A 25,347-nucleotide genomic window follows, 5' to 3' on the forward strand; every position below is an offset into this window, starting at 1 on the left:
CCGGCTAAGTAGAAGGGCTTGTACCAATCGGCATGTGTCAGTTTCGGTGAGACCATGCTTTTGGCCTCTTGTTCGGCGTATGAGGTGAGTAAGTTGGGTCACGGTTCTGTGAAGTTGCGGTAACAGGGCCGAACCCGAACCATCATGGTGGAAAGGCACGCCAAGAATTCTAAGTGTTCGCACTTTGGGAACGGGCTGCCCGAAAATTGTGACGTCTGGGTCCGGAGTGCGAGGGGGTGGGCGTCCTCGCGTTCTTGCCCTGAGGATGAGGAGTGCTGATTTAGAAGGCTCACATGTCAGTCCCCTTGGTTGAAGGTATGAAATAGTTTCATCCACTGCCTGTTGGAGGGCGTCCTGCTGCTCCCCGCTGGAACCTTCGACTGTCCAGAGGGTTAAATCGTCGGCATAGAATGCATGCTTGAGATTTGCTATTGCATTAAGTTTTTCGGGAAGTGCCAGTAGCGCAATATTAAAAAGTAGAGGGGAAATTACAGAGCCCTGGGGCGTGCCTTTGGCAGGCGTATTAAATGTAGGTGACACAAGCTGCCCAAGTTTGATGGTGGCTGTACGGTTGCCAAGGAAGGCTTTCACATAGTTGAAAGCCTTGGATCCGCAGTGAGTCTGGTTAAGATTTTCGAGGATAGCTTGATGGGTGACGTTATCGAATGCACCCTTGACGTCGAGTGCCAGTATTGCTTTTGGGGTGGTGCGGCTAAGATGATCAATGACCTGTTCCTTCAGTTGCAGGAGTACATCTTGAGCGGATAGTTTCTGCCGAAATCCGAACATTGTTAGAGGATATAAGTTTTGTTCTTCAAGAAAGTTGACCAATCGTTGATGCACTAGGTGCTCGAAAAGCTTGCCTACGCATGAGGTCAGAGATATTGGCCGTAGTGACGTAGGCGAGATGGGTTTGTTCGGTTTCGGTATAAGCGTTATATCAGAGTGCCTCCACTGTGCCGGTAGCGTGCCCTCGTCCCAATGGCAATTGAAGAGCTCAAGTATCGATTCCAGTGTTTCGTGATCCAGGTTGCGAAGAATGCGGTTAGTGATTCGATCCCTGCCGGGTGTGGTGTTCCGAGTGAGATTAGCAAGGATTGATTGCAGTTCTTCAAATGTGAAAGGAGCATCAAGTTCTTGATTTGGTCGGCCTGTGTAACACAGTGTTGGGGGAGCTGGCTGGGTTGTGGGAGTTCCAAACAGGTTGTTGCGGATAGTTCGAAGTAGCTCTCTGGGGTGGAGGTCACAGTTTCTTATTAGTTGCTGTATCTTGTGGTTGACTTGAGTCCGAGAGCTGGAGCTGTCCAGGAGATGGCGAAGAAGGTGCCAGGCTTTTTTGGTGTTTAGGGTGCCTTGAAAAAAAAAAAGTGGAATTCGGTTGTTCGTGTCAACTTTTTGACCCGGCTTCTTTGTCTTTAAGCCACTTGATACCCCCGTAAGATTCTACTCGACTGGTACCGATCATTCTGACTGCTGATAACCTTTCAAACGAAACTATTACCTGATCTTGATGCTGGTCTCCACATGATATCACTCAACAGTAGTGGATGTAATGATTTTCTTTGAGAAGGAGGAGGCGGGGCTTTCTTGTTAAAAGGCTCAACTGCAAAACACTCTCTGCGCTCAGGCCTTCAAAGCCTTCTTTGTTTATTGCATGCACATAAGGGCTCCATAGCGTTATTTGGCATAGCATATATGCTCCATGTTTGCGCAAGTATAAACATCCAAACAAGAAATTTGAACAGGAATGCATATTTATTGCGAATGTGAAACTGAAATGTAAGGTGAACGCAGAAGGGCTATGCACTTGACGTCCGTGAAAGGTCCCACGTGTCTTCAGATCTCTTTGCAGTGACAGCAGAACCACAATGACTGCTTGACGTCTGCTTTCGTGACTTTACCACAAGGCCTGTGTAAAAGATAAAGCAAAATTAACATTTTCAATTCAGTTTTTAAACAGACTTCTCTAATTCTTACCAGTGGAACCGCTCAAGGCAGTGGTCGCAGCAGACCATCTTGGTTTGACCATAATCTTTTTCACTGCAAATGCGGCATAGCCATGCTTCATTAGCTTTTTTCATAGCCACTGCAAAATGAAATTAATGCGAGCATTACAATTAAAACACCCGTGATGTTTAATTTCATGGTGAATATATTTTCTGCAAACTAAACACTTTTAAAGCAACCGTAACTACAAGCATCACTGCTTTGTTCGAAAGAAGGAACTTGTATTACAGGTTTCATACACACAAAAAAAGCAATAATATTGACAAAATTTCCAATATGTAGCACTGCAACAAAGCAAAGGTACGAAAAATGAGTAATCGGTGCATTAACTCCTTGCGAATGCTGGAGCGACATGGATTGCTGCAGAAGACAGAACCAGAGGTATCAATACCATTGCACAGTGGCAGTTTTTTAAAATCTAACAAACTTGCATTTTGTAATGCTTTGCAAGGCCAGGGAAACCTTCAATTAGAAGAAATACCACTGACCTGATGATGTTAGGAGAGCCCAAGCATCTTTTGAGAAGTACTTTTTTAACTTCAGAAACTTGACCCTGCAGTCCAACAGTGCACTAGGGAGTAATTCTGGCCGCACCTCAACATCAGTTTCTTCCACCGTGTATTTTTGGCTTAAAACACGGTTGCTGACTGCCTCTCCAACAATTCCAGTGAACAGCACTGAAAAGGAAAGCATCGAATGAGGATACACAAATAACTCAGTAATGCTGCTTACATTTATGTTGAGCAACTTCAGAAAGATGTTCAAAAGCCACTGGATGAGTGCTGGATGCATCCCTGGGCCTTTTGCACTTCCTCTGAACAGGTCTGTTCCTCGGGCGGCCGCGGCTCTTGACCACAGGAAGCTTTATCTGCGTAATTGTAACCAAGCATGTCAATCTTGAAAGGGTCAGTAAGGTAGGCAACCCGAAATCTTGGCATACCTGGTGATGTAGAGTGCTGTGAGTTTCATGGGCTGCTGCAGAGGAGGAAGAAGCTTCCTGGCATGGTTGCATGGAGTTGGCGTTTCCATATTCAGGCGAGGAAGTCTTGGTACGGTGCTCCTGCTGTGCCTCTTGTCCCAGTGCGTCTGCTGTGGCCACTTGGTGACACGGGGCTTGACCAGTACTGCCAAGATCAGGACCGACATCACTGTTGTCAGTAGCCATTATGATGTCTTGCCCTTTCAGCCAACCTGTGTGGATCTCTTCTAGAAGACCAAGCCGGGCAGTAAAGATGTCCGTGGGACAGTCCGCCAAGTGGTCAGCCATTGTCTTAAATGTGCGCATTGCAAAATTAAAACGCTGACTCCTGTTCATTTTTTCGTATGATGGCCCGGGCATTGTTGCTATTTCCTCATTTGGGCATATTTCTGAGGGCTGCTGGCTTGAACCTGACTCAGTGTTTTTTGCCATATAATCCAGCTGGTAGGACTTGAACCAGCGCGCTTTTATGGCTGTTTTCAAATCTGGCATTATGCCGTACTTTTCACAAGTTGCAAGGAAATGGCGGCACAGAAGTCCCATTCGTGAAAAGGTAGTACAGCTGCACGTCTGCTTCTCAGTGGAAACTTCGTGCCAGGTGTTGCCACAAGCAGAGGACACGCTGTAGAGGTTGGCCGCCAGCTGTCGTATCTCTGGGGGGTTTTCCCTCACCTTTGTCAGCTCACTGCTTACGAGCGCACAAGCATATGGGGTGAGCTCCTTGAAGCACATTTTTTCAACATCTCCAGATGCGTTGTAAGAATAAAATTCACATGTCTGCAAGAGGGCTGCCTGGTGTCTTGCCTCCTGCAGCATTGAATCTGAAATGTTGAGTAAAGAGCGCAGGGCATCGTGCAGCTTCTCGTGCGACGACAAAATGTTTTTCAGTTTGCCGTTGTGCGACTCTACGCGGTTTGTGGTGTTATTTCCTGCTGTGAATGATGTATCGCACAGGTGACGGGCCCACATTTCAGGGATCCTTGCCCAGTTTTTTTTCGAAGTAAATGCGCGCGTCCTCGCTGGCATACCTCAGAAACTCAGCATGAGCTTCTTCAAACAGTTGTGAGGTTGGTGCACAGAGCATGTCATTAAAGCTGCTCACCAGCCTGTCTCTCTCCTGTGCAGACTTCGCATGCTGTCCTGCAGCTATCTTGAACGCCTTTGTCACGTGAAACTGGCACAACTGCACTGCAGGTTTTGAGGGGAAAGTTTCCCGCACTGCAGATATTTCCGTAAAGTCTTTGTCGACCACAACTACACTTGTTTTTGAGGCAGCTGTGTTTTCTTTTACGAAGATGTCGAGGAGTTGCGTCACAACATGTTGCTGCTCACTGGCAACAAAGGCAAAGGCAACCACATGGCTGCGGCCAGCGCCATCCTCCACAACGAACACAAACAATGGCATTCGCAGTTTATTCGTGCGGTAGGTTGCATCAAGCAACAAAACTTCTGGAAATGCGTCAAAAGCTTTTCGCATATGTGGTGTCTGGATAAACAGAATTTGCAATTCCTGGCTCTCATCAGTGACAGGAATGATTTTGGCATTGTCCTTTCTTCGACACTCGGCAATTGCTGCCATGAGCTGGGCTGCGTCATCTCTGTTCTTCTGCTGTTTCAAGTTGTGCAGGTCCTTGGTGATGTGAGCCTTGCCTGCAAGCAGTTACAAGAATTAAATGGATAAAAAATGAAGTTCTTTACTACTGCTTCGCCGAAAAAACAAATTACCTGTTTTCTCGTTCAGTCGCTGCAAAATCATGCTTGGCCGCACTTTCATTTCCAGAAGAGGTTCCACAAACTCTTTTTCTTCGTCATCGAACCGACGACACTCTGGATAGGAGTCAAGCATCTCCTTTGTTGTGGCATGGTTGTGTTCAAGCACAGCACTGGTGATTTCTAGCTGCTGGCTAGCTCTTTTAGCAGCAATGACCACTTGCACTGGGCAGTCTCTCTTCATCGTCCTATCCAAGATAATGGAAGGAGTAACAATAGTTACCGCAAGTCAGCTACAGTGAAACATGCAAAAGTAAGCAGTGCAAAAGGCAACATGGGCAGATCAGCAGACAGCACTGAAATACAATGTTTGTTTCTTTATGCATAAACTTTTTATGCATACTTTTGTGTGAGAAATTGAAAGTTAACCAGAGTATCTCCATGCATGTACAGGAAGCTACTTGCAGCCTAAAGACAATGCGCTTCCTCAGTTTACCTGCCCTTGACAGCTTACAAACACCCTGAGGACAGCCCCGTAGAAACACCTAAGAAAATTGAGCATCAGGTCTCATTTCAGGCTGTGCAGGACCTATAATCGAGGAGGCTTCAAACATAGAGGTCGGATTTCTAGGCATTAAAAAAGTGCATTTTAACATTTTAAGCCTCTAATGGATGGATATATCAGCACCATCAATTTTTACATAAGTGAAAATAATTTCAACCAAAGATGTATGCAAAAACCAAAAAAAGTTATTGTTTGTGATGGTACAATGGCACCAACGGTTGAATACAGCGGTTCAATAGTACCATTAAACTTCTGGACTAATGACGATTCATTAGCTTGATTCAACAAGTACACTTCTCACATTTACGTTTCATAGCCGCTGTCGTACCATGAAAAGGAATACCTGAAAGCTGGGAATACTGATTAAGAAAAGCGCTACTTCATGTCTGCCTGTTGCAATTAATGGGACACAACAAAAACAGGCACAAATACTAAACACAGGAGATATGACGATTTATTAAGAAATTAAGATGTTCTTATATGAGATCTAGCTCTTAGTCAATTTCTGGCAAATTCTGGCAGGCAACTCTGGCAACTTCCTCATATTGAATGACATTGTCCGAATTGTCCAGGTAACGTGTCCCAATAGTTCTGCACATTTGAAGAGCATTTTTCAAAAGGTGTTTTCACAGCCAAACGGATTTTTGAATAACAGCACATTTTAGACACCGTTGGGAGTGTAAATTTTAGGACGTAAGGAAATGCAGCTTTGCAGTGATGGATCGCCATTGCCTCTTCAATATACGGGGGATCTGCTAACAAAGGCCTTTTTGATGCTGAACCGTTGCGTTGAAAATAAACTTGCATTTGGATATATGTTTGGAAACAACAAAGATGCGACTGCCCAGGTTAGAAAAAATCTGTTTAGAGGGCACATGGAACATAGTCTAAAAGTCACTGTGAAAATTCTGGAAACAGTTGCATACTACCACCTTCTCCAGATTTTTTTAAAATTTAAAATTGGGCCTCTCGTCATTTAGAATGAGTGTCCCATCCACTGCTGCTAGCTGTTGTTTTTTGGGGAGTTGGTTAAACTAAAGGTTCAATCCCACAGAGTTCAGAGCAGTCAGTCTTGCCGGTAGCCTAGTAGTGTTCATATAGGCGCGAAGTGTGAAAATAGCCTTCTGTGGGCACTTGGCCAACTATATCTGGCTATGCAATAGCCCCTAATCAATGTTCGTTAAACAAAGCAGAGCGATAGGAGCTACAGGAACATATAGGCGCATTTACCTGAAATCCTGCCTCAACCCATGAATCTTCGCTTCTCGCCGTTCGAAAAACATATTAGTACGTCAAATACACTGTTCCACGAGACACACTGCGGTTGCGCAGTGGCTATGGCGTACGTTGTGCTGCTGAAGGACACGGGTTCGATTCCCGGCTGCGGCAGCCGTTTTGCTGATGGAGGCGAAAAGGCTCGAGTGCTCCGAGATTTCGGCCCACGTTAAAGAGCCCCACGTGGTCACAAATTATCTGGAGCCCTCCTACAGCGCGCCTCATCGCCTGTGTAGCGTCGCTTCGTAAAACCCCACCATCAACCAAATTAATTCACGATCGAGAGACCTAGGGTCATATTACTCACCTTTGGTTAGGGCGAATCCCAGTGCCAGTTGTCCGGCTACGTCCGCCGTGCTTGCAGGTGAATGTTGCATTGGCAAACTGGAGTTTACTATCTAGCTTCACCGAGTTTGCTGTCAAGGAGGCATTTACCACTGCCACCGATTTGGTCCTTTCTTTGACAAACAGTGTGTTTGTTTGCACCCCGAATCGATGCAATGCTGTCTCAAACTCGTCATAAGAATTAAATCTTTCACCGACTCTAACCTCCATGTCGAGTCGAAGGCGCGCGGACTGTCGGAGACCGCGTGCACGCCAAAAACCGATGTGTAAAAAAAAAAACAGAAAGCTCCTTTCACGTGACAAAATGGTGTTTAAGGCGCCTCCTAGATGGCGCTGGACAGCGGAGTCCATATAGCCATTTCCGGTTTAGGTTCACTCCGGAGGGCATATAGCATTGCTCATCGAGGAAAGCGCTCCGCTCCAACCGTTGGCAGCATCGTCCCGTAAGACACCGTGCCCACCGGGCACGGTACTAAACGTGTTCACCCACGATACAACACACCTCGCAGCTCCACGCACAGCAAGAATTAATTGCGCACCAAATTAACAAGAAAAAACGAATGCAAATGCACACCACCAAAACATGTGAGGGGCGTTTCCTAGCAGGCGAACTTTAGGTGCACCTTTCCGAACACTACAAGGACTGCATCACAGAGCAATGACATGTGCCATTCTTCAGAGGGTGCTACAAAAAAGGTTTTTGAGAATGAACAACATTTTCCTAAATTCTTCGCACACTGTGCCTAAATAAACGTGACTAAAAAATAAATATCTTTCGTAAAATATAAATATTGTTTTATTGTTGCATAAAATCCTGATTTTTTGTTATTAGTGTTTGTTCCCTCCTCACCTAGTCGCGCTTCAATCGCCACTCCCAGAACACCCCCATGTTGATGTCGCTGGCACTAGGTTCTGAACCGCTTTTCGCCCGAAGCTTCGCTACCATTTATATTTACCTTGTTGAATATATGCTGATGGCATTGATATCGGTGGTGACTATGAGGACGACCACGACGACGATGATGAATACAAAGATGATAATTATGGGGATGATGATTTTAGGGATGCACCTGGGTAAATACCTCCTTTAGATCAACAGAAACAGGTTAGACGATTATGACGAATCTGTTGCCGGTGATCGATGTTCCTCACATTTGCCTTATTCTTATGCTGGTGTCATGGGTGAGCCCAGTCATCCACTGTTGTTTCGCCAGTTGAGCCCCTTGAGAACAATTGAGCCCCTTGAGGGGAAGGCTGAGTATATATGAATGGATATACTTCCTTGTCTGTCGATTGCTTGCAAGCTGTCGACGGAAAGCGGTTACCAGTTATTCATTCCGTCTGCGCTGGAAGGTGGCGGTGAATGTCAGCCGTAAATGTATAGCGGAAACACCGTTAAATAATTGTGCAAGGCTGCACGTGAAGAGAAAGTAATTAAGCAGTTTGCGGGAATAGGCTTTAATTTCCACAGTACGCGTACGTGGTATGTATGCCAAGAGCAACTGCATGAAATGGAGGGTACAGTACAGCCTCTGTCCTTTTTTTCTTCTTTCTTTGAAAGCAGCGCATGCCAGTTTCCGGCACGCCAACGTATCCGCACCAGCGCGTGACTGAGCGCGAGCCACACGCCCCTTGGTCAGTTCTTTCGCCGACGAAGACGTTCGCCACACGGCTTTCCCGAGGTCCCCGTCGAGCCAGGCTTTCGTCCCTCCTTCGTCCGTAATTGTTGCTGCTGCCCCAACGGTGCAAGCATGATGAGGAGGTGTTGCTGCTGCCCCAACGGTGCAAGCATGATGAGGAGGTTGCCTGTCACGGGTTCGCGGCGGGCGTCACCTTCGTTCCGCCTTCTGCCACGCCAACAGCTACCTCCGCCCCCGTCTTCTCGACGGGCCGGGGGCATTGACACTGTGGCCCACCTCTCCAGCTCTGCCTCGGCGTAAGTCGTCCACCTATTCCTTTCTCAATGGCATAGAAGATAGTGGCGATTAATTGCGCGCCGTATGCTAAGTGGTGAAGTGGGGCTGAGCTTCTGAGCTGAGCCGTGCTTCTAATTACCGCCACCACCAATGCTTATCTAACCAAATTAAAAACAAAACACCTCAGTACCAAGTATCGACAATTAGAGAAAAATGATGCGTACACAACGCATTGAGTCACGGCCCCAAATGGCCGTGTGCATGCCGATGTATCAGAACGCGGTAACAAGGGACAATTGGTTTATTAAACGGCACAGTGAACTTCATGATTACCCCGTGCGCTTTCCTAGTGCTCCTACTTAAACATTACAATATCGTCTTGTGGCACGGATAAATGCGACGTCGTTCGGCGGGGTATACGCTATACGACATCGGGATAATGCTTTACCTTGGCACGAACGCCGGCAATTCGTGGTCCGGACCGTTTCCTTGGATAATTTTGTTGTTTAAGAATTGTACTCATATAGCTCTCCTACTCACTTTTATTGATATTGGGCAAGTACTGTGCATAATAGATACCTTTGTTCACTGCATCTATTAGGCGTTACCCCGCGTATAGTTCTACGCCGTTTCGGAAACGAAAATGACTGGTCACGAGCTAAAAAAAGCGTGACAAACAGCTTTTACCGCATTCGTTGCGTGAGGTTACATCGCCGTGTACATGATCACCGGCGGACGCTCGAAGTGTGGTTCCCAATGCATCGTTTCTAAACTAATCCGTCACCTCATTCTTGATTGAAGCTCCCCCTCGCATGTGACACCTGCTATGGCACAATGCAAATAACGTATTGCTTACATTACGCAAAGCGCCACCACGGGCGCTATTAGTTCAGTTCAATCGTCTGTCTGCTGGGCTTCGTCCTTCGTTGAATTTGTCCATTGTCGCAAAACTACGCGCACCGTTCCCGTCGTTTTTCCCGTAGTTTTGGGCCTTGCACCAGGTGGCCCGGGACGCCCCTTGTGATTTTTATTTTCCAGTCCCTCCACGCGACTCCCGAACCAAAGAGTGCACGCAACGAATGCAGGCCATCGTTTTAGAGAATTCTTATCACAGAGGACGCTTCACTTGCCCCATAGCGCTGCAACTCGATAGCTTTTATCGTACTCGGCGTTTAAGATGACTCTGATGTGCGCCCGCCACAGGTATACGCCTCGAGCTTCGCGATCGCTGCGCCGCCTGCCGCCGATTCTCCTCGGCGCTTACGGGATGGCCGCTGCGCAACTGATAGCGGATCATGCAATATTTTGGTTCTCTTTTGCTTGTTTTTGCCTTTTCGCACCCTAAACAACTTGTTATGGTGATGTCTGTAAGCAGTAGTACGTTTAGGGCACTTCAAAAAACAGCTGCGTCTTGATAGAATGCTGGAACGCCAACAAGAGCTACCCGGGAACGCGGTACTGGGCGCTTCTTCACCGCTCTTAGGGGCATTGGCGACGGCAGCAGCATATCACCACTGTTACGTCTGAAAAAGTCAGTCCAAGTGAATTCTATTGTCGCCTCGTTTAAATTGGTAAGCGCGGACAACGAATGCCGGCTTTGTTTCGAATATGTACGTGCTAGCAAATTGTGATTCCAGGATGTGATTGCCTATTAACTGACAATAACTTGCGCCATTCATAGGAATAGAGGCCACGCGAAGATGTTAAGTATATTACAAGCCTGTGGATCGTTAAATATCTGCCCACTCCCGCCTGAGAGCAATGACCAAGGGGAGGTAATGAAACCACAGAAAAATAAATGATCTGCCAGTCTGGAAGCAACATAATAGCTCGTACGGGAATGAAAAAAATCCAGTGTAGCTCCGGATGTGCTAGAGACGTTCGTTTTAACTTAAGAAAGTTAGGACTAACTAGACCAACTAGACGGGAAATACAGGGATATTTTTCAAGACAGAGGGAGGGAGGGGGGAGATTAACTATCGCTGTGTACAAATGCGGAGCAAAATCAAGGAATGACCGTTTTAGTAATCACGCACGCAAGCTGCGCGTTCACTTTTATTTTGTTTTTCGAATTTAACGAACAGCTGATCGCTCGGCGGACACATTTTTAAAGCAAAGCTTTCTACCGCTACGCCCCAAGGGTTCTTTCGCGACCGTTGGTGTCAACAGAAAACTCACGCGAACAAATAAAAGAATTTCCTGGCACCGCCAGGAATCAAACCTGGAACTAATAGCGTAACAAAGCGAGAGCCCGTGGTCTTACCGATGTAGCTACGAGCCCACACGGAGACGGGGAAGACCGGTGGTGCACTCACCAAGCACATCTAGGGTTTTACCCTCTGCATTGTCGTTGAATGCAACGTGATAGCGTCACACGACCTCTCGCGCCACTGTGCGCTACGCCCACGGCACGTCTAGCGGCCCTGTGCGCGCCTTCCGCGTGTGCTAGGAGTTACAAAAATTAAAGGAAGCCCACACCAACGCATGGCGTCTCACTTCCAGTACGCCAATGTGCTAAAGCCTGGGGCCTCCAGTGTTCACGTAGAAAATCACAGCTCCTTATCGACTGCCCTCACTTCAAACGACACATCAAGGGACACATTCAAATACTCCTTGATGGCCAGGCCATCCTCCAAGCCCCAGCAGCAAGATCCTGGGCCTACATCTCCAGGCCAACATCAAGAGTGGCGTATCCTTGCAGCGCATCAAACACAGCATCAATCAAATAATAACATGATCAGGCGAGTTGCCACCAAGAAGCGAGGCCTCAAGGAATCCGATACCTTTTTAAGATTAATTCAAGCTTTTGTCCTCTCGAGAATCACTTACGTCAAACACCTGTCTTCTCGGCAAGGAGGACATAAAGATGCTTTATATAATAATTAGAAAGGCGGTTAAGCAGGCCATTTCTCTTCCCATAAGTGCGTCTACAGAGAGGCTGCTTAGCACTGAGCTCCACAACACGGTGTAAGAGCTGATAGAGGGCCATCTTTCTAACCAGGAGCTCCTATTGAGCAGAACTCCGGCGGTTCGCTCCATCCTTCACCAGATTGGCTGGGCAGCACACAATGTTACTCCGCTTGTTGTACTCCCGGACTTTTGGCGACAAGAACTAACGGTGCTCCCTTTGCTTAAAAATAGAAACCCCTCCCACGACGAGGGTCACCGACAAGCACGGGCTCAAGCGCTCAACACCACCCTCAGTGGGGATCATGCCGTTATCTACACAGATGCCTCGCAACATCGAGGGCACCAATACGCCATCATCGTGGCTACTTCGAGGACGAACCTCCTTGCCTGATCCTACCTCAAGATCCAAGACATGACGGCAGCAGAAGAGGCAGCCATCGCATTGGCTCTCACTCAACCAGGGTATGGGAAGGAAGTCAATGATTCCCAACAAGCCTACCGGATTTACCAGTCGAGTTGGATGTCCCGACCTGCACTGCGTGTGCTAAAAAAACCACTCCCCAAACAGTTCCATTCAGCTCATCTGTACACCCACTCACGCTTCCGTGGAGGGCAACAAATAGGCCCACCAACAAGCTTGCGCTTTTACCCCCCGTGCTATGGAGCTGCACGAGGAAGTCACCCGCATGTCACGTTAAGGGAGATAACCAAGCGTTGTCGCCTTCAGAGACAGGCCCTACCTTCGTCCTGCCCTGACCTTTCCAGAGAACAACAAACTACTCTAGGGCTCATACAATCCGGCTGCTTCCCACACCCGACGTGTCTTCACTTAATGCAGCCGAATCGCCATGACGCTGAATGTAAATTTTGCTCAGCAGTAGAAACACTCCACCACATAATCGGGGTGTGCGATTTTAGTCTTGAGCACCCTCCGCTGTTTCAGTCAACTACCCAACAAGATCAATGGGAGATGCTGTTGTCCAGCCCCTCTCTGCCTACCCAGCTTCAGCTGGTGGACAGAGCACAGGCGGACTGCATATGGGCTCCAGTGAAGAAGGAACCACTTCCTTGGGCCGCACTCTGGTCCGTTCAGAATTCTGAATGGAAGTACAGTTGATGCCGGATATATCGAACTCCAAGGGGATCGCAAATACGTTCTATATATCGATAATTCGATATATAAAATATTTGCTTTCGCATAGTATTTCCAAGGGGATTTTGGACTGTTCAATATATGCAATAATTCGATATATCTGGGTTCGATACATCCGGGATCGACTCTCCTGCTACTCCTTCTCCTCCTTCTACCCCCCCCCCCCCCTGTCTCTGCCGCCAATCTCGTCGCCTCCGTCCGCGGCGGCAGAGACGGAGAAGTGAGGTCGTCTAACACCGGGTTTGAGCTTCATTTTATTTTAGAAAAATTGAGTTTCGATTCATGTGCTACACCTATACAACTCAACCAACCACCATTCATGCATTATGCATATATTACCAACATTGATTGCCACACAAAATATACGTCTGAAGTAATAAAGGGTGCGGTTAAGTGTATTTTACTTCTCTCTGGTTTCACTATTTGTTGAGCGACATGACTGAATTTTAGTGGTGTCGCATTGGTGCCGTAATCGTTGTGGGTGCCGTACACAGCTTTGCTTTCCAACCACATTCGCAGGGTGGATTGGCGCAAATTTTTTTATAGTATACAGTAAGTTCACGAGCGATTAAAGGTGTCGTTATAAGAGTGTGGTATCTGATAAGGCCCCCTGATTTCACTTCTGTGCTAAATTCAACAGGCTCCCTATGTCATACGACGATGTTTCGAAGCAGCGTTTACTCGCGGACGCGGATATAAGCGGATGATACATGTAGCAAATGATGGATGTTTACGAGGGCTCACCTCGAAACAAGACGACCCAGCAGTCAATTCTTTGTCGTGTGCTGACTCTCGCATGTAATTTTGCATTACCCATCGTAATTATTGCGTAGAATATCCGTGAAATTTATGCCACATTGGCTTGTTCAGGGAAGCGATCAATTTCTTAGATATGAAGCGTAACTGGCGTGCTGTCAGGTATGAGTGCTCCGCTAGATTATATAAGCACATGAAACCGATTTACATAGTAGTGTATAGCCGTAGCATGAACATCTGAACGAACGCTGCTTGCGTAGGTACTGTTAGTAAATTTCAGGGCAGTGGAATTACAGTCAGCTCCACGCTTATGCCGCTTTCGCGACGCCGGCCGGTGACGACACACACCTGGCGCTTATGCGGACCGAATGTACCACACTAAGATCGCGTCAGAAGCATTTACACTCTCGTAAATACACCACATTACCGAACGAGTGACTGCTTCACATAAATAAGTATTTCCAACGCATAAAAACGAAAAATATCAGTCGCGAACGTGCCGCAAAAGCAACGGCGACAGTGGTGAGCTGGCCGGGAACTCCCGCGGCTGCTTTCGAAACGGGCCGCTAGGGGGATTTCAGTGGCGCCCCTACAGGCAGCGCAGCACCGGTGTATCGATTGTGAGCGTGCGCGCAATGGCGTATTGCGTCCTAGCACTCCTATTGGCGCCCGCAAACGCTCGAACGTTCCGTTTCTGCTTGCACGCCATCTGTTTGGGTAGCGCCTTAAGATCCTGGTTGTTTTTTCACTTACGGTTTTTCGCTGACGGAAATTTACGCTGCCGCTACACGCCGCAGACGACGTCGGAATCTCTGCTACACGCAAGCCTTCATGCTTTGAAGAGAAATACGTTCACGTAAAGGGACTGTAGGTTCAAGCTAGCTAAGTTTTTCCCACAATGAGACATTAACCATGGCCATTCACCCACTACTCATTGACGCGCTTTGGCATGCACTCTGTGTTTCATTGCGGTAGCCAAGTAAATTGTGGAACGCGTTTTATTATACGAATCTTCAACATGGCATTCTTCTGGCTTGCGCAGTTGTTCGCATTTTTTTAAATGCTGAGAACCTTTTCTGAGTAATCACAGGAAAGAATGGGTCTACCTGCGCTATGTTGATTAAAATATACAATCTTGGGCCCGAAAACACATTTAATGAGGCTTAAAAGAAACTCTAATATTCACAGAGAAAAGGCGCTCGAGTAACGCATGCCGAAATTTCGTTAAGCGTTTGATCACCATGCGTACATGCCACATCAACCTTTAGCGGCTCGTTACGCCCCGCTGTTGATTAATGTTTTAAAACAGGAACGGCAAAAGGTGACGTCCCACATATGTTGTGGCGACCACATCGGCAGGGACCACCGGTGTGTTGGCACAAGAGAGCGTAGACTGCCCTGCGAGAGGAGTCCGGGTATTTGTTTTCCGTGTCAGGCGCGGTTATAACACGTCACACTAGCTAACCACAAAAAATAATGGCTGCGGCTGAGCTCAGCTAGCCTTGGATATGCAAAGCAAAACCTTAGCTTAGTCTGAGTCTTGGTTTCGCTTGCTTAACCTTTAATGTAGCTGTAATTACGACCACGGCTCAACGCCGTTCGGTCCCGTGCAACGCCCGCAGGAGGAGGCCCGCCTCGCTTTCATTTGCGGCGAACGCGGTGTTCCTCTTCGCCGAGCGCAAGATAAGTCACGCAGCCCGAGACGACCCAGAGGCGCATGCGTTGGAGGAGGCGGGATTGGTCGGCTGCCGATCAGTTGAGCGCCCACAACTGCGCGCCGCTCAGCTGATCAGTTAAGGAGAACGACTAAATAACGAGGCCTTGTGCGGAGTGCCGAAAGCGGTCCCGGCGAATCACGCGATGTGCTTCAAGGGGTGCGTCACAGGGGGTGTATCTGAGGTCAAAAGGTGAATTTGCGCATCCGCGCCGAAACTGTTGGACGAAAGTTGAAAAGCTTTGCTTTAAAAAACGGGGTCAGTTTTGGCACTTTTAAACGTAGCTATCACGAGCGAAAGTCGCTTGCGCTGAAGCATATTCAGCGCAAGTGACTTTTGCTCGTGATAATTAATTACGTTTACAAGTGTCAAAACTGACTCAGTTTTTTTTTTCGGTAAGCTAGTGTAAGCAGACGTCCCACTTCGTGCTCCCTCCATGGTGAGACTGAACGACCAAGCGCCGGCGAAACAACTGTTATACCTCCGCCTAGTCACGTGGTACCGCAGCGGCGAGGCTCTGTGCGAAGGCAGCTGCCATGTCTGTCCGCAACCGATCGCGTGGCGTGGCGTCACACCTGAGACACCTGGTGTCTGGAGGCTCAGGGTCATTGCGGTATGTTGAATTACCTTGCGATACATGACGCAGCACAGCTGTCGCTCCAAACAATACCAACTCGCTTGTGGCGTCATCCTGCAGGCCTGACGGAGTGTGCCAAGTCTGAAATTCTGCCCCTCAAGTTTGCAGAGCCATCGTTTTGTCGCTAAATGTATGTCGGCGCGCGTAAACAGCATAGCGTTGGAGGCGATTTCGCCTGCTATCACCGCAGCGGATCCCACCCTTTTAGTCGTCGTTTGCTTTCAATAAAGGTTGAATAAATGATTGTAGGGTTTAACGCGCCGACGCAACGCAGGCGATGAGGCGCGCCGTAGTGGAGGGCTCCGGATTAATTTTCACAACCTGGGGATTTTTAAAATGCGCCGAAATCTCGTACATACGGGTGTTTTTGCTTTTTGCCTCCATCAGAAAAGCGGCCGCCGCGGCCGGGAATCGAACCCGCGACCTCGTGCTCAACGCCTTAGCCACTGAGCCACCGCGGCGGGTTTTCAATAAAGGTGATGAAAACGTCAAAAAAATGTGGGGTTGTATTGCGTTGAGGTTATATTAGCGGGTATACTGAACAATGAAGGCAATCCTTGAGCACGTGAACTCAAATCCATTTTTCACCGCCGTTGCTACGCACCCGTATATTTGTCATGGTGCCTTTCCCGTTGCCACTTCTGTAGTATTAATAAAGCAGATTAAAAATGCACGCTCAACACGGAAAAGTAAACTTGCTTTGGCCGGCAGTGTATTAATTGCCGGAAATCAGCGTGATACCTGCAATCTTCTGCAACGTGTTAGCGGTGCGTTTTAAATGCAGAGCATTTCAGTAACTCACGATGTCACCCGCGTTGACGTCCGTAGTCCGCACCGCACCCCTCCCTACTATATAATAAAAAAAAATACTATCCGGCGCCAGGTTTCGATCCCTCGACCTTGCGGGCGGAACGCAATGTACATGGTGCTCCACCCACTGCGCCACAAAGCCGGCACAGAATGGGACGCTACTAACGCGCCTTATATCGTTGACTCATTCAAATTACTGCTGACGAGCGCTCTCTCGTCAGCAGTTGCCACAAGTGCAACAACATTAACGTAACGCAAACTACTTAACGTCGTGCGCCCCCGGAAATGCTCTGCATTTGATCGTGCCCCTCGCGAGGGGGATGTTTCACTGCGTCTCCTCTCGGTCGCGGGAGCCGTGGCGCCATCTGGCGGAGGCGCGGCACAACTCGTAGCACTTTCTTTGAATAAGCGCCTCGAAAGCGCGGCAAATATGAAATAGGGATGACGCGCTTTCGAAGCAATCCGCCGACGCGGCTGCTTTGTGTACAGACTCGGCGGCGAGCGTCCCGGGATTCTGGTGCCGTCCGAATTTATCTTTTGTTTTTGCTCTGCGGCTTGGCGCTCGCAGTTCGTCTACCCTGCACATCCTGCGCCATGGCCGTCGACCTGACCCTGAACACCGTGCTGCTGCACCGAACAGACCTCGACATGGACCTACAGGAAAACCGACTGGCGTCTTTCGCGCAGTGGCCGCTGACGGGCAACTGCAAGTGCACGCCGCAAAGAATGGCGGAAGCCGGCTTCTATTACTGCCCGACCGAGAACGAGCCGGACCTCGTACGCTGCTACGTGTGCTTCAAGGAGCTGGACGGATGGGATCCCGACGACGACCCCTTCAAGGAACACTCGCGTGCCACCGACTGTGCCTTTGTCCAACTGGGCAAGAAGGAGCGCGAAATGACGCGCCTCGACTACATCAAGCTGCAGTGCGAGCGCGCCAAGAACCGAGCCCGCAAGCTGTACGAGGTGCGTGTGGCTCAAATCGACAGAGCGCAGCGCGAGGTTAAGCACGAACTCAACAAGGTGCGGAGGCACGTGCGTTGAGTGCCGCGTATACGACGGACCCTAAGCTACGCCTATTTAGTGGCTTGAGGGTCTTTTAGTTTTTTTCTATCTTAGAGATTGCAATCGAAAAGAGGAATATGGTCACTGAATCTTCTTGCTTGCGACCGCGTGACACTTGCGGTGCTCAGAATTACAGTCGCTTTAGCGGGTATACCAATAGCACTGCCGCTTTTTGTTTAGTCCGGAGTGAGCCAACTTCAAAAAAAATCGGTGCCCTTCCACCCTGTGAAAAAGGACTAAGCTGGAGTGCATAGTGTTAAAATCGTGTTAGCGGCTAATTGTCCCATAATTTGTTTCCGGATAAATAGTTTCGGTAAAACAAGTTACGGCCGGAGTATAGTTACAGAAAACTGTACGTTTACTCCCGTGGTAGATGGTCATGGTGGTCAGCAGAGCGAAATTTCGTAACGTTTACAACTGAACTCTGAACTACTAATTATGACAAGTAAATGCATCTCGTCGTAATGGTAGAACGTCGATTTTGCGTCTCATTGTCACAATTCTTTCGGGATACGTTCGATAACACAAAAGTTAGACCTTAAGCTTGAAGGGGAGAGAAAACCGATTTTTGGCTAGTACCGTATATACTCGCATAATGATCGCAGTCGCGTATGATCCACCCCTGAAGTTAGTCGTCAAATACGACTTTTTTTATTTCCCCCGCGAAATTTTCGCACCCTGAACTTGCCGCAGCAATATGTCGTATGTGTTCCAAGTCTAGCTGATGATGGTCGTGCTTACCTATGTTTCCTCCTCTTTCAAAGCGGACATGGCTACGTTATTGCTGCACACTTTACGATATTAGCTATATCGCTAGCATGAGTTCATTATTGGTGCGGACGAAACTCTCCCTAAGTGCACATAATGTACTCGCAAGAGAAAAAAAGAACGTGCTCAGATTACTGCGTCGGCAGCCGTGTCTGTTTGGATGTCCCGCACTGTGACAGCCGCAGCCACTTATTGGTCTACCTGTTCTCACCTCGCAGCAAACTCCTTCCGGCGAGTTCCGTAATTCAGGAAAACAGCGCATTTTGCGTTACTTTGCAACGCGGCTGGCGGGGGTCCGTGGAGTTTTTATTATGTTTTGATTTACTATATTTATTTTTTTCATGAGACCTATTGTAAAAACTCTGACTGACCTGCAACTTGCTTGTGTTTTCTGCACTGAAACTTTTTTCGCGAAAAATTTACCTCGCGTAATGAACGCACCCCTAAATTTGCATCATATTTTTTGAAAAAAGAAGTGCTATCATTACGCGAGAAAATATGGTATATGTTCTCTATCCCAAATGGAAGGTTTTCATCGACAACTCATTAACCTGAAACCCGAAAAAAGGTAAAAAGCGGTATTTAAAAACTTTTCTCAGGCTAAAAAATCATGGGTTGCGGTCTTTCATATTCGTTTATGCATTTATTTTTCAATCACGCATTGCAGGTTCTTTTTGGCGTTATAAACAGCCGCGACGCAAACAGTCAATCCAGGTTTCCCATACCGAAAGTGAGCTGTTCGTTGCACGCGATTGAAGTTTTGCGGCGCTCTTCGAAATTGCAAACAGAAGATACCAGCTAAACTTTTGCAAATACCTGGGCTAAAAGGTTTTCAATAAGTGGATAAAATTTAAAACAGCTGCAAGGTTTGGACGTCACGTGACCGAGGCACCTACTATAGTGTCACGTTTCGACACTACACGACGGCGCCTTTCAGACTTGAGGAAGTTTATTGCCAAATTGAAATTGTTTTCGCCAATTTGTTTATAAATTCCTTGTGGTTACTCCACTATATAAAACGCTGGCTTTTATATGAGCGAAAACGCATGCAGTCCACAAAATCGGTTGTCTGTCCCTTCAGAGCGATCCCCTTCAAGCCGGCTTCACCTATAATTGCGAATTCATTGCGCAGAGGACATTGTTTTGTAAGCTCTTTATGAATTTCTTTTCGATATGTGGCCCACAGTTTTGCGACTCCGGTGATTTCAGTGGGCGCCGCGATTGTGGCGCTACGCTCGCGTGAGATTCTTGTCTCTAATCACTCTGTTGCCGGAGATAATCTGCGGGATTTTATCCATAGACAGCTTCACTGCAATATTGGCTGCCTCTTCTTGCAGCCCCGGCGCCCCCCGCCCCAAAGGTGAGGAATACCCTCACCAGCTCAATTCTATTCCTGACGGCGCCGCCAGGCCGCCCCACCCTGGTCGCCGCTGGTGCCTGGCAATGTGGCTGGTCTGGGCGCAAATACAGCGGCCGTGCCCCTCATCGCCATCGTCATGCTGATGGGTCCTGTCGTGCACACCACGCAAGGCATCAACACCGTGGCCCGCGGCATCGCCGAGGCCTGCAAGGAGATGAAAAGGGTACGCTGTTGTGCTGAATAAAAACACGGAGGGCGGAATGTAATCGCCAAATACGACTGTGATAGAAACATCCTCCATAAACCAAGGACAATATGCAGTACCGCATGAAATAGACGCCCAGCTCGGGTTCCGAAGTGTTTCTGAAAATCATTCTAGATCGAATAGTAGAATATACTTCTTATCTCTGTGGAACTGGGACGCATTATTGAACTTTGTTTACATTCGAAAATTTGATACAAGAAAAAAAAAATCGGAGCCGTCATCATCATCATCATCATCATCATCACCCCCACCAGCCTATCTACGCCCACTGCAGGGCAAAAGGCCTCTCCCAATATTCTACTATTATCCTGGTCCTCTGCTAACTGCGACCAATTTATCCCCGTAAACTTCTTGATCGCATCTGCCCATCTAACTTTCTGCCCCCCTGCCACGCTTGCCTTCGCTAGGGATCTTCTTAATTTATACTAATATGTCCTTAACACGCATTTCTTCCCTGACCCACTCCGCTCTCCTCTTTCCCCTTAATGCTACACCTATCATCTTCCGTTCCATTTCTCGCTGAGTCATTCTCAATTTAAGTTGAACTCTCTTATAGCGAGCCTCCAAGTTTCTGCCCCGTAAAATCGGAAACGTAAAGTAGTAAAGGGTCAGAAAATCGGAGTACTTCCTCAACGCCAGGTTTTCCCATGCGTGGAGAAGTCTGGCATGGTTGTTTCACAAAAGCCCAGATTCGTTCAAATTTTTAACCTCTATCTGAATTTCTTCAGAAGGTGATGTACTGCTCGGTGCTGTGGAAAGCTTGTCCATACGTACTTGCGTCCCCCGGAGCTTTCTTCTTTCTGTTTACCTTCCGCGGTGTAGTCGCAGCATTAGCGAAAAGTGCAGCAGACTGTTGACGTCATCGTAGTCTCAAGAGATGTCAGGTTTTTTTTTATTGTTTAGCGGGCCAAAGAAAACTTCTTCGCGCTGGGTATCTGGCTACGCATTGGAGATCGCCATTGTAAGAGTTTGCGCACGTTGTTTTCCCTTATCTCGCACCCACCAAAGGAAAAAGAACAGTTCACGCAGCCAAGTGAGGAAGCTGCTGCCGCGTGTGCTGTATACGTCCAGGGCGTTGGTGGTAGCCGGATGAGGTTGCAGGGTGAGGGGGGTAGGAGGGACAGAGTGGCGAGCAGGACGGCGGGAGTGCAGCGGTCGTGGGATGGCGTGTGAGTTGGGCAGGAGGGGCGAAGGCGTTGCTCGCACCACTCGCTTGATACAAAAGCCCGCCACCTAGCCATCTACCAAATTGTGCTGCAAAACCGGTCGACGCGAGAGCCGTTCGTTTTTGCAACAAGAGCGGGCCTCTTCCTCCTCCACATTATAGTGGCGTTTTCACAAAACTATTTTAGTGCGCAGCACTTGGGCGCCCGCTCCTGTGGTTTCGCGCCGCCGTCCATCGTCGTCCTAAGCGAGCGAAATAAGCCTGACACCGAATACGCACGGGATAGAACGAGCAGGAAAGCGTAGGAGGAAAGTATCGCGAAAGTGTGAGGGAAGGGCGGTATGCCGAGAAAGCGCGAGATAATCTCTCCGGTGGCGACGCGCTACGAGATAACCGCAAGAAGGTAGAGGCCACCGAATATATAGCAAGCGGGAAAGCAGCGTATGAAAGCATGGCGAAAGGTGCGAGTCGGGGCAGCCCGCGACGACGAGGCACAATACAACGCCAGAGTAAATCTAGTGCCTTCGTGCGCTCGCTGATGCAGCGAACCCTTCGTGAGATGCAGCAGGAATGCGCCGTCACCCAGAAGACTGCAGTTCGCCCTGGACACAAGTTTCGTATTAGGAAATATCATAAGCGCTAGCCAAAAGTGTTTTTTTTTATTTTTTGATGGGTCTCCGCACCTCACGACGATTTTTTGTAGCTCGTGGATTCCATGAAACGAAGAGATTCAACACTTTCAACTTAAAATAATTACACTGCTCGTCATCACGGTCATGCTTATAGAGTCATCCCAGTGGCCAAACATGATATAACTTTGTCGTTTTGTGCAGAGAGTAAGTTCGTGAGTTAGAGCTGTTCTTTTGGGACAATACTCTTTCACAAACAGAGCATCCATTTCAAAGAGAAATCACGCGAAAGCGCGTACAAATTTCTCTCTAAATTGACCTTGGTACGACTGAACCTTTTGGTAACACGGGGAGAAATTAGTTTTAAGACACCTCAGTTGTGTTCATTACAACGGCTTCAATAAAATGGGCTTGAAAAAACATGGCCCATGAAAACCCAGGTGAATCATGAATATCCGGTTTAGAAAAAAAAGAAAGCAGTGACCCGGACGCGATTCGAGCAAGCAACCTTCTGATCTGGAGTCAGACGCGCTACCATTGCACCACTGGGTATCTTTTTCTTGTCCACATGGTATTTATTGCACTGCATGTCAATGTAGGAAACTATATTTACAGCTATGTACACATACAAATGAGTTGATTATGTACACATACAAATGAGTTTATTACATGCTAAAAAACAAAACAAAACACAGTGAACAACTATGCACACTTAGATTAAAACGGGGGCCACATTGAACAACTAATAAGGAGGGGATACCAATCAGGGCGAGAATCATTTTGGTCATAGAAGTGTTTAAGAGTAATGATCATATGGCAGAAGTGGGCTCTGGAAGAAACCATAGGCTCAGCGTACCAATCCAGCATGCGCGTTTTCTATAAACTATGCAGAGCGATTAGAAAAAAAACAATCACTTCGCAGAGCGATTAGAAAAAAAACAATCACTTCGCACATCGCCGTCTGCGGGTGATACTAGATACCGTATACCATGCGGAGTCAATTCATGGTCCTTCTCAAGAGTTCTTTGGAGGACATCCCAAAATAGTATGGCATCGTTACACTAGCGCCATCTGTTGATGTGGACGAGAGGTAAAATGTCTGCTTCATGTTCTCGCAGTTGCTAGTTTGAATCTCCCCGGGGGCGTTTTTTTTTCTTATTGCCTTTATTGCTTTCGAGAACTGAAAGCCAATATTTCAGTAGAAGAAACGCCTCCGACTCAGGAAGAATTGCCATACGACGTACAATCCAAGTGGGAAGCTCTTCACTGGGTCGGTTTACTGAACGCCATCATCGGTAACCCAATTCGGCGCCAGACGGCGCTCGCAGTCACGGTTAGGTATACGGTCCTGTAGCATGGCCGGTAGTTACGGTCTGCTATAACTCTGAAAACGTGCCTTCCCGGTACGGTCCAGTAACAGGTACCACGTACCGTGCCGGAACCCTTTTTCCGATCTGCTATAACTCTATTGGGAGGTCCTAAGCTGCTCCGCACCGTTACAGGCGAGGGAGTAAGCCGTTTGACTCTCGGGTACTAACTCACGATCGTAGCCCAATGGGGTGTAAAAAAAGTCATAGCCCAAAGGGTAAGATGACTAACACTAACTCTGTCTGGTGTACCAGACACAGGCTCGAGTCCTGCCGGTGCCTGTGTGATTTTTTGCGATTGTAAATGCTATGCGCACGGACGCGGACGGACATCGCAAGGTCCTAAGGTACTCCGCACCAAAAACCAGTGTTCCGTCCCTGTGCTACTGCTAGTGTCCTTTTTGTATTTTTTAGAAGCGCGCAAAGGTCGACGCAGGGCTCCACACACACAAAAAAAAAAACATCAGGCCGAGCTCTTGAAAGCGCTCGTCCTGACTATTGTTCGTCTCTTATTTGTAAATTTTTGGGGTCTTCCAAAATTACAACCACGGTGCACGGACCTGTCGACGAAGTGTAATCGCTCGAGCATTCTTGGGGAAACGGGGGGGGGGGGGGGGGGGGGTTGCGGATAGGGTTATAGGCAGAAAGACGAAGAGCGCGTGCCATGAGAGGATGAGGAGAACGAATAACTTTTATTTCAGTACAGAAAAAGTTTGTTCGCTTCCGGAGGTGGTGGCGCCCTTAATCCTATAAGTACCAGAGTGCGCCACAGAAAATGCGCGCGTCCGATGCGCGCTCTGGGCGCCGAAAACCAGATCGCTCGACATACTTCAGCTTCACTCCGTGCTATGCGCTCCGAGCAGCGTCTGTGTATTACTCGTGGCGCAATTTTAGATGCCGTAGATGCTGCTACTGGCCAGGCTAATCGAAGGACCCAGGATCGGCCATAGTGGCCCATACAACACATAAAAACTTCGCTGGTCATTCTTCTTCACAGTGTAGAAGGACCGCCGCTATTTTTGTGTTTAAACCACACCACGCAGGACTCGAAGCCTTGGGAAGTGTCCTCTGAGGAGCATGGTTTCAGGGGTGTCCTGCCTAGAGTAACGCGCGGGTCAGTGTTCTTACGCCCTAGTGATTTCGTGGACACTGACGCAACCCCACTGCTTCGCCTGAGGCCTCATGTAAGCTTTTTCTGCAGGGTGGTGCACTTGCAAAAGTGGACCTAAGGTGCTGTCCTGGGCATCAAGGAGTGGTGACGCCCTCCCACCTTGCGGTGCAGAGATGGTGGCCAGGAGCAGTCCACCCCGGTCCTTCCCAGTGACCAAGGAGCGACTGCAGCCTGGCGCCACCATGCTGGCCTACCTCCTGGCTCAACAGCAGCAATTCCAAGGTGGTGGAGAATGGCTCCGCCATCTTGAAGGAAGTGTGAAGGAATCCCTTCACGGCTATGTATTTGGAGTAAACTTCCGCACCTGCGGACAGAATGTTTAACATTAATGGAGGCATTGAACGTATTTTAAAATAACTGATACTTATCTTTTATTAAACAGCAATTTGTGAATTTGTTCTCATTCCTAGGGCATTGGCCTAAGGAACGAACATGGCCAGAATAAACGGGCCCATAGCGCTTTAATTGTTCGGAAATGGCCCATACTGTCATGCCAGTCATGTTTCTTTACCCCTTGTCTTGCGATCGGTTAAACATTACGTCGCCCATTGTGACCTGTGCGAAAGTCTACATACGCCCTGCGCACCCGGAATGTTCACTGCATGGGCTTGAAATTATTTCTGAAGCGTTCTGCCCCGTCTGCGTTGGTAAATTCAAATAGAATGAGAATAAAAATTTCTTATCTGTATAAACATTTATGAAAATAAGCGAACTCCTACTGCGTAGACTTTGCATTAACGGAAACACGAATTTTTGAGGTTGTGGGATGGGTGAAGTTT

At 48.0% G+C, this 25,347-nt stretch overlaps 1 protein-coding gene and 1 pseudogene across 2 annotated transcripts; one reads left to right on the top strand and one right to left on the bottom strand.

Annotated features, from left to right (window-relative positions):
• Positions 1 to 1,973: 1,973 nt before the first annotated feature.
• Positions 1,974 to 7,091, bottom strand: LOC144158877 (uncharacterized; annotated as a pseudogene).
• Positions 7,092 to 8,470: 1,379 nt separating this feature from the next.
• Positions 8,471 to 25,059, top strand: LOC144169607 (baculoviral IAP repeat-containing protein 5-like). 2 transcript variants are annotated; one of them, XR_013322477.1, is made up of 4 exons: positions 8,471 to 8,817; positions 17,347 to 17,744; positions 19,949 to 20,194; positions 24,599 to 25,059. XR_013322477.1 is itself a non-coding variant. In XM_077698859.1 (2 exons), the coding sequence occupies exon 2, from the start codon at positions 17,373 to 17,375 to the stop codon at positions 17,820 to 17,822; it is 450 nt and encodes a 149-aa protein (XP_077554985.1). In that variant the 5' UTR covers positions 8,471 to 8,817; positions 17,347 to 17,372; the 3' UTR covers positions 17,823 to 18,011. The 2 variants fall into 2 exon arrangements, 1 of the variants encoding a protein (XP_077554985.1); XM_077698859.1 differs by lacking the exons at positions 19,949 to 20,194; positions 24,599 to 25,059 and having other exon boundaries at positions 17,347 to 18,011.
• The last annotated feature ends 288 nt before the right edge of the window (positions 25,060 to 25,347 follow it).

The sequence above is a fragment of the Haemaphysalis longicornis genome, unplaced genomic scaffold, assembly GCF_048455015.1.
Source record: "Haemaphysalis longicornis isolate Haplotype H1 unplaced genomic scaffold, Haemaphysalis longicornis Haplotype H1 scaffold_1, whole genome shotgun sequence".
Lineage (NCBI taxonomy): Eukaryota > Metazoa > Arthropoda > Arachnida > Ixodida > Ixodidae > Haemaphysalis > Haemaphysalis longicornis.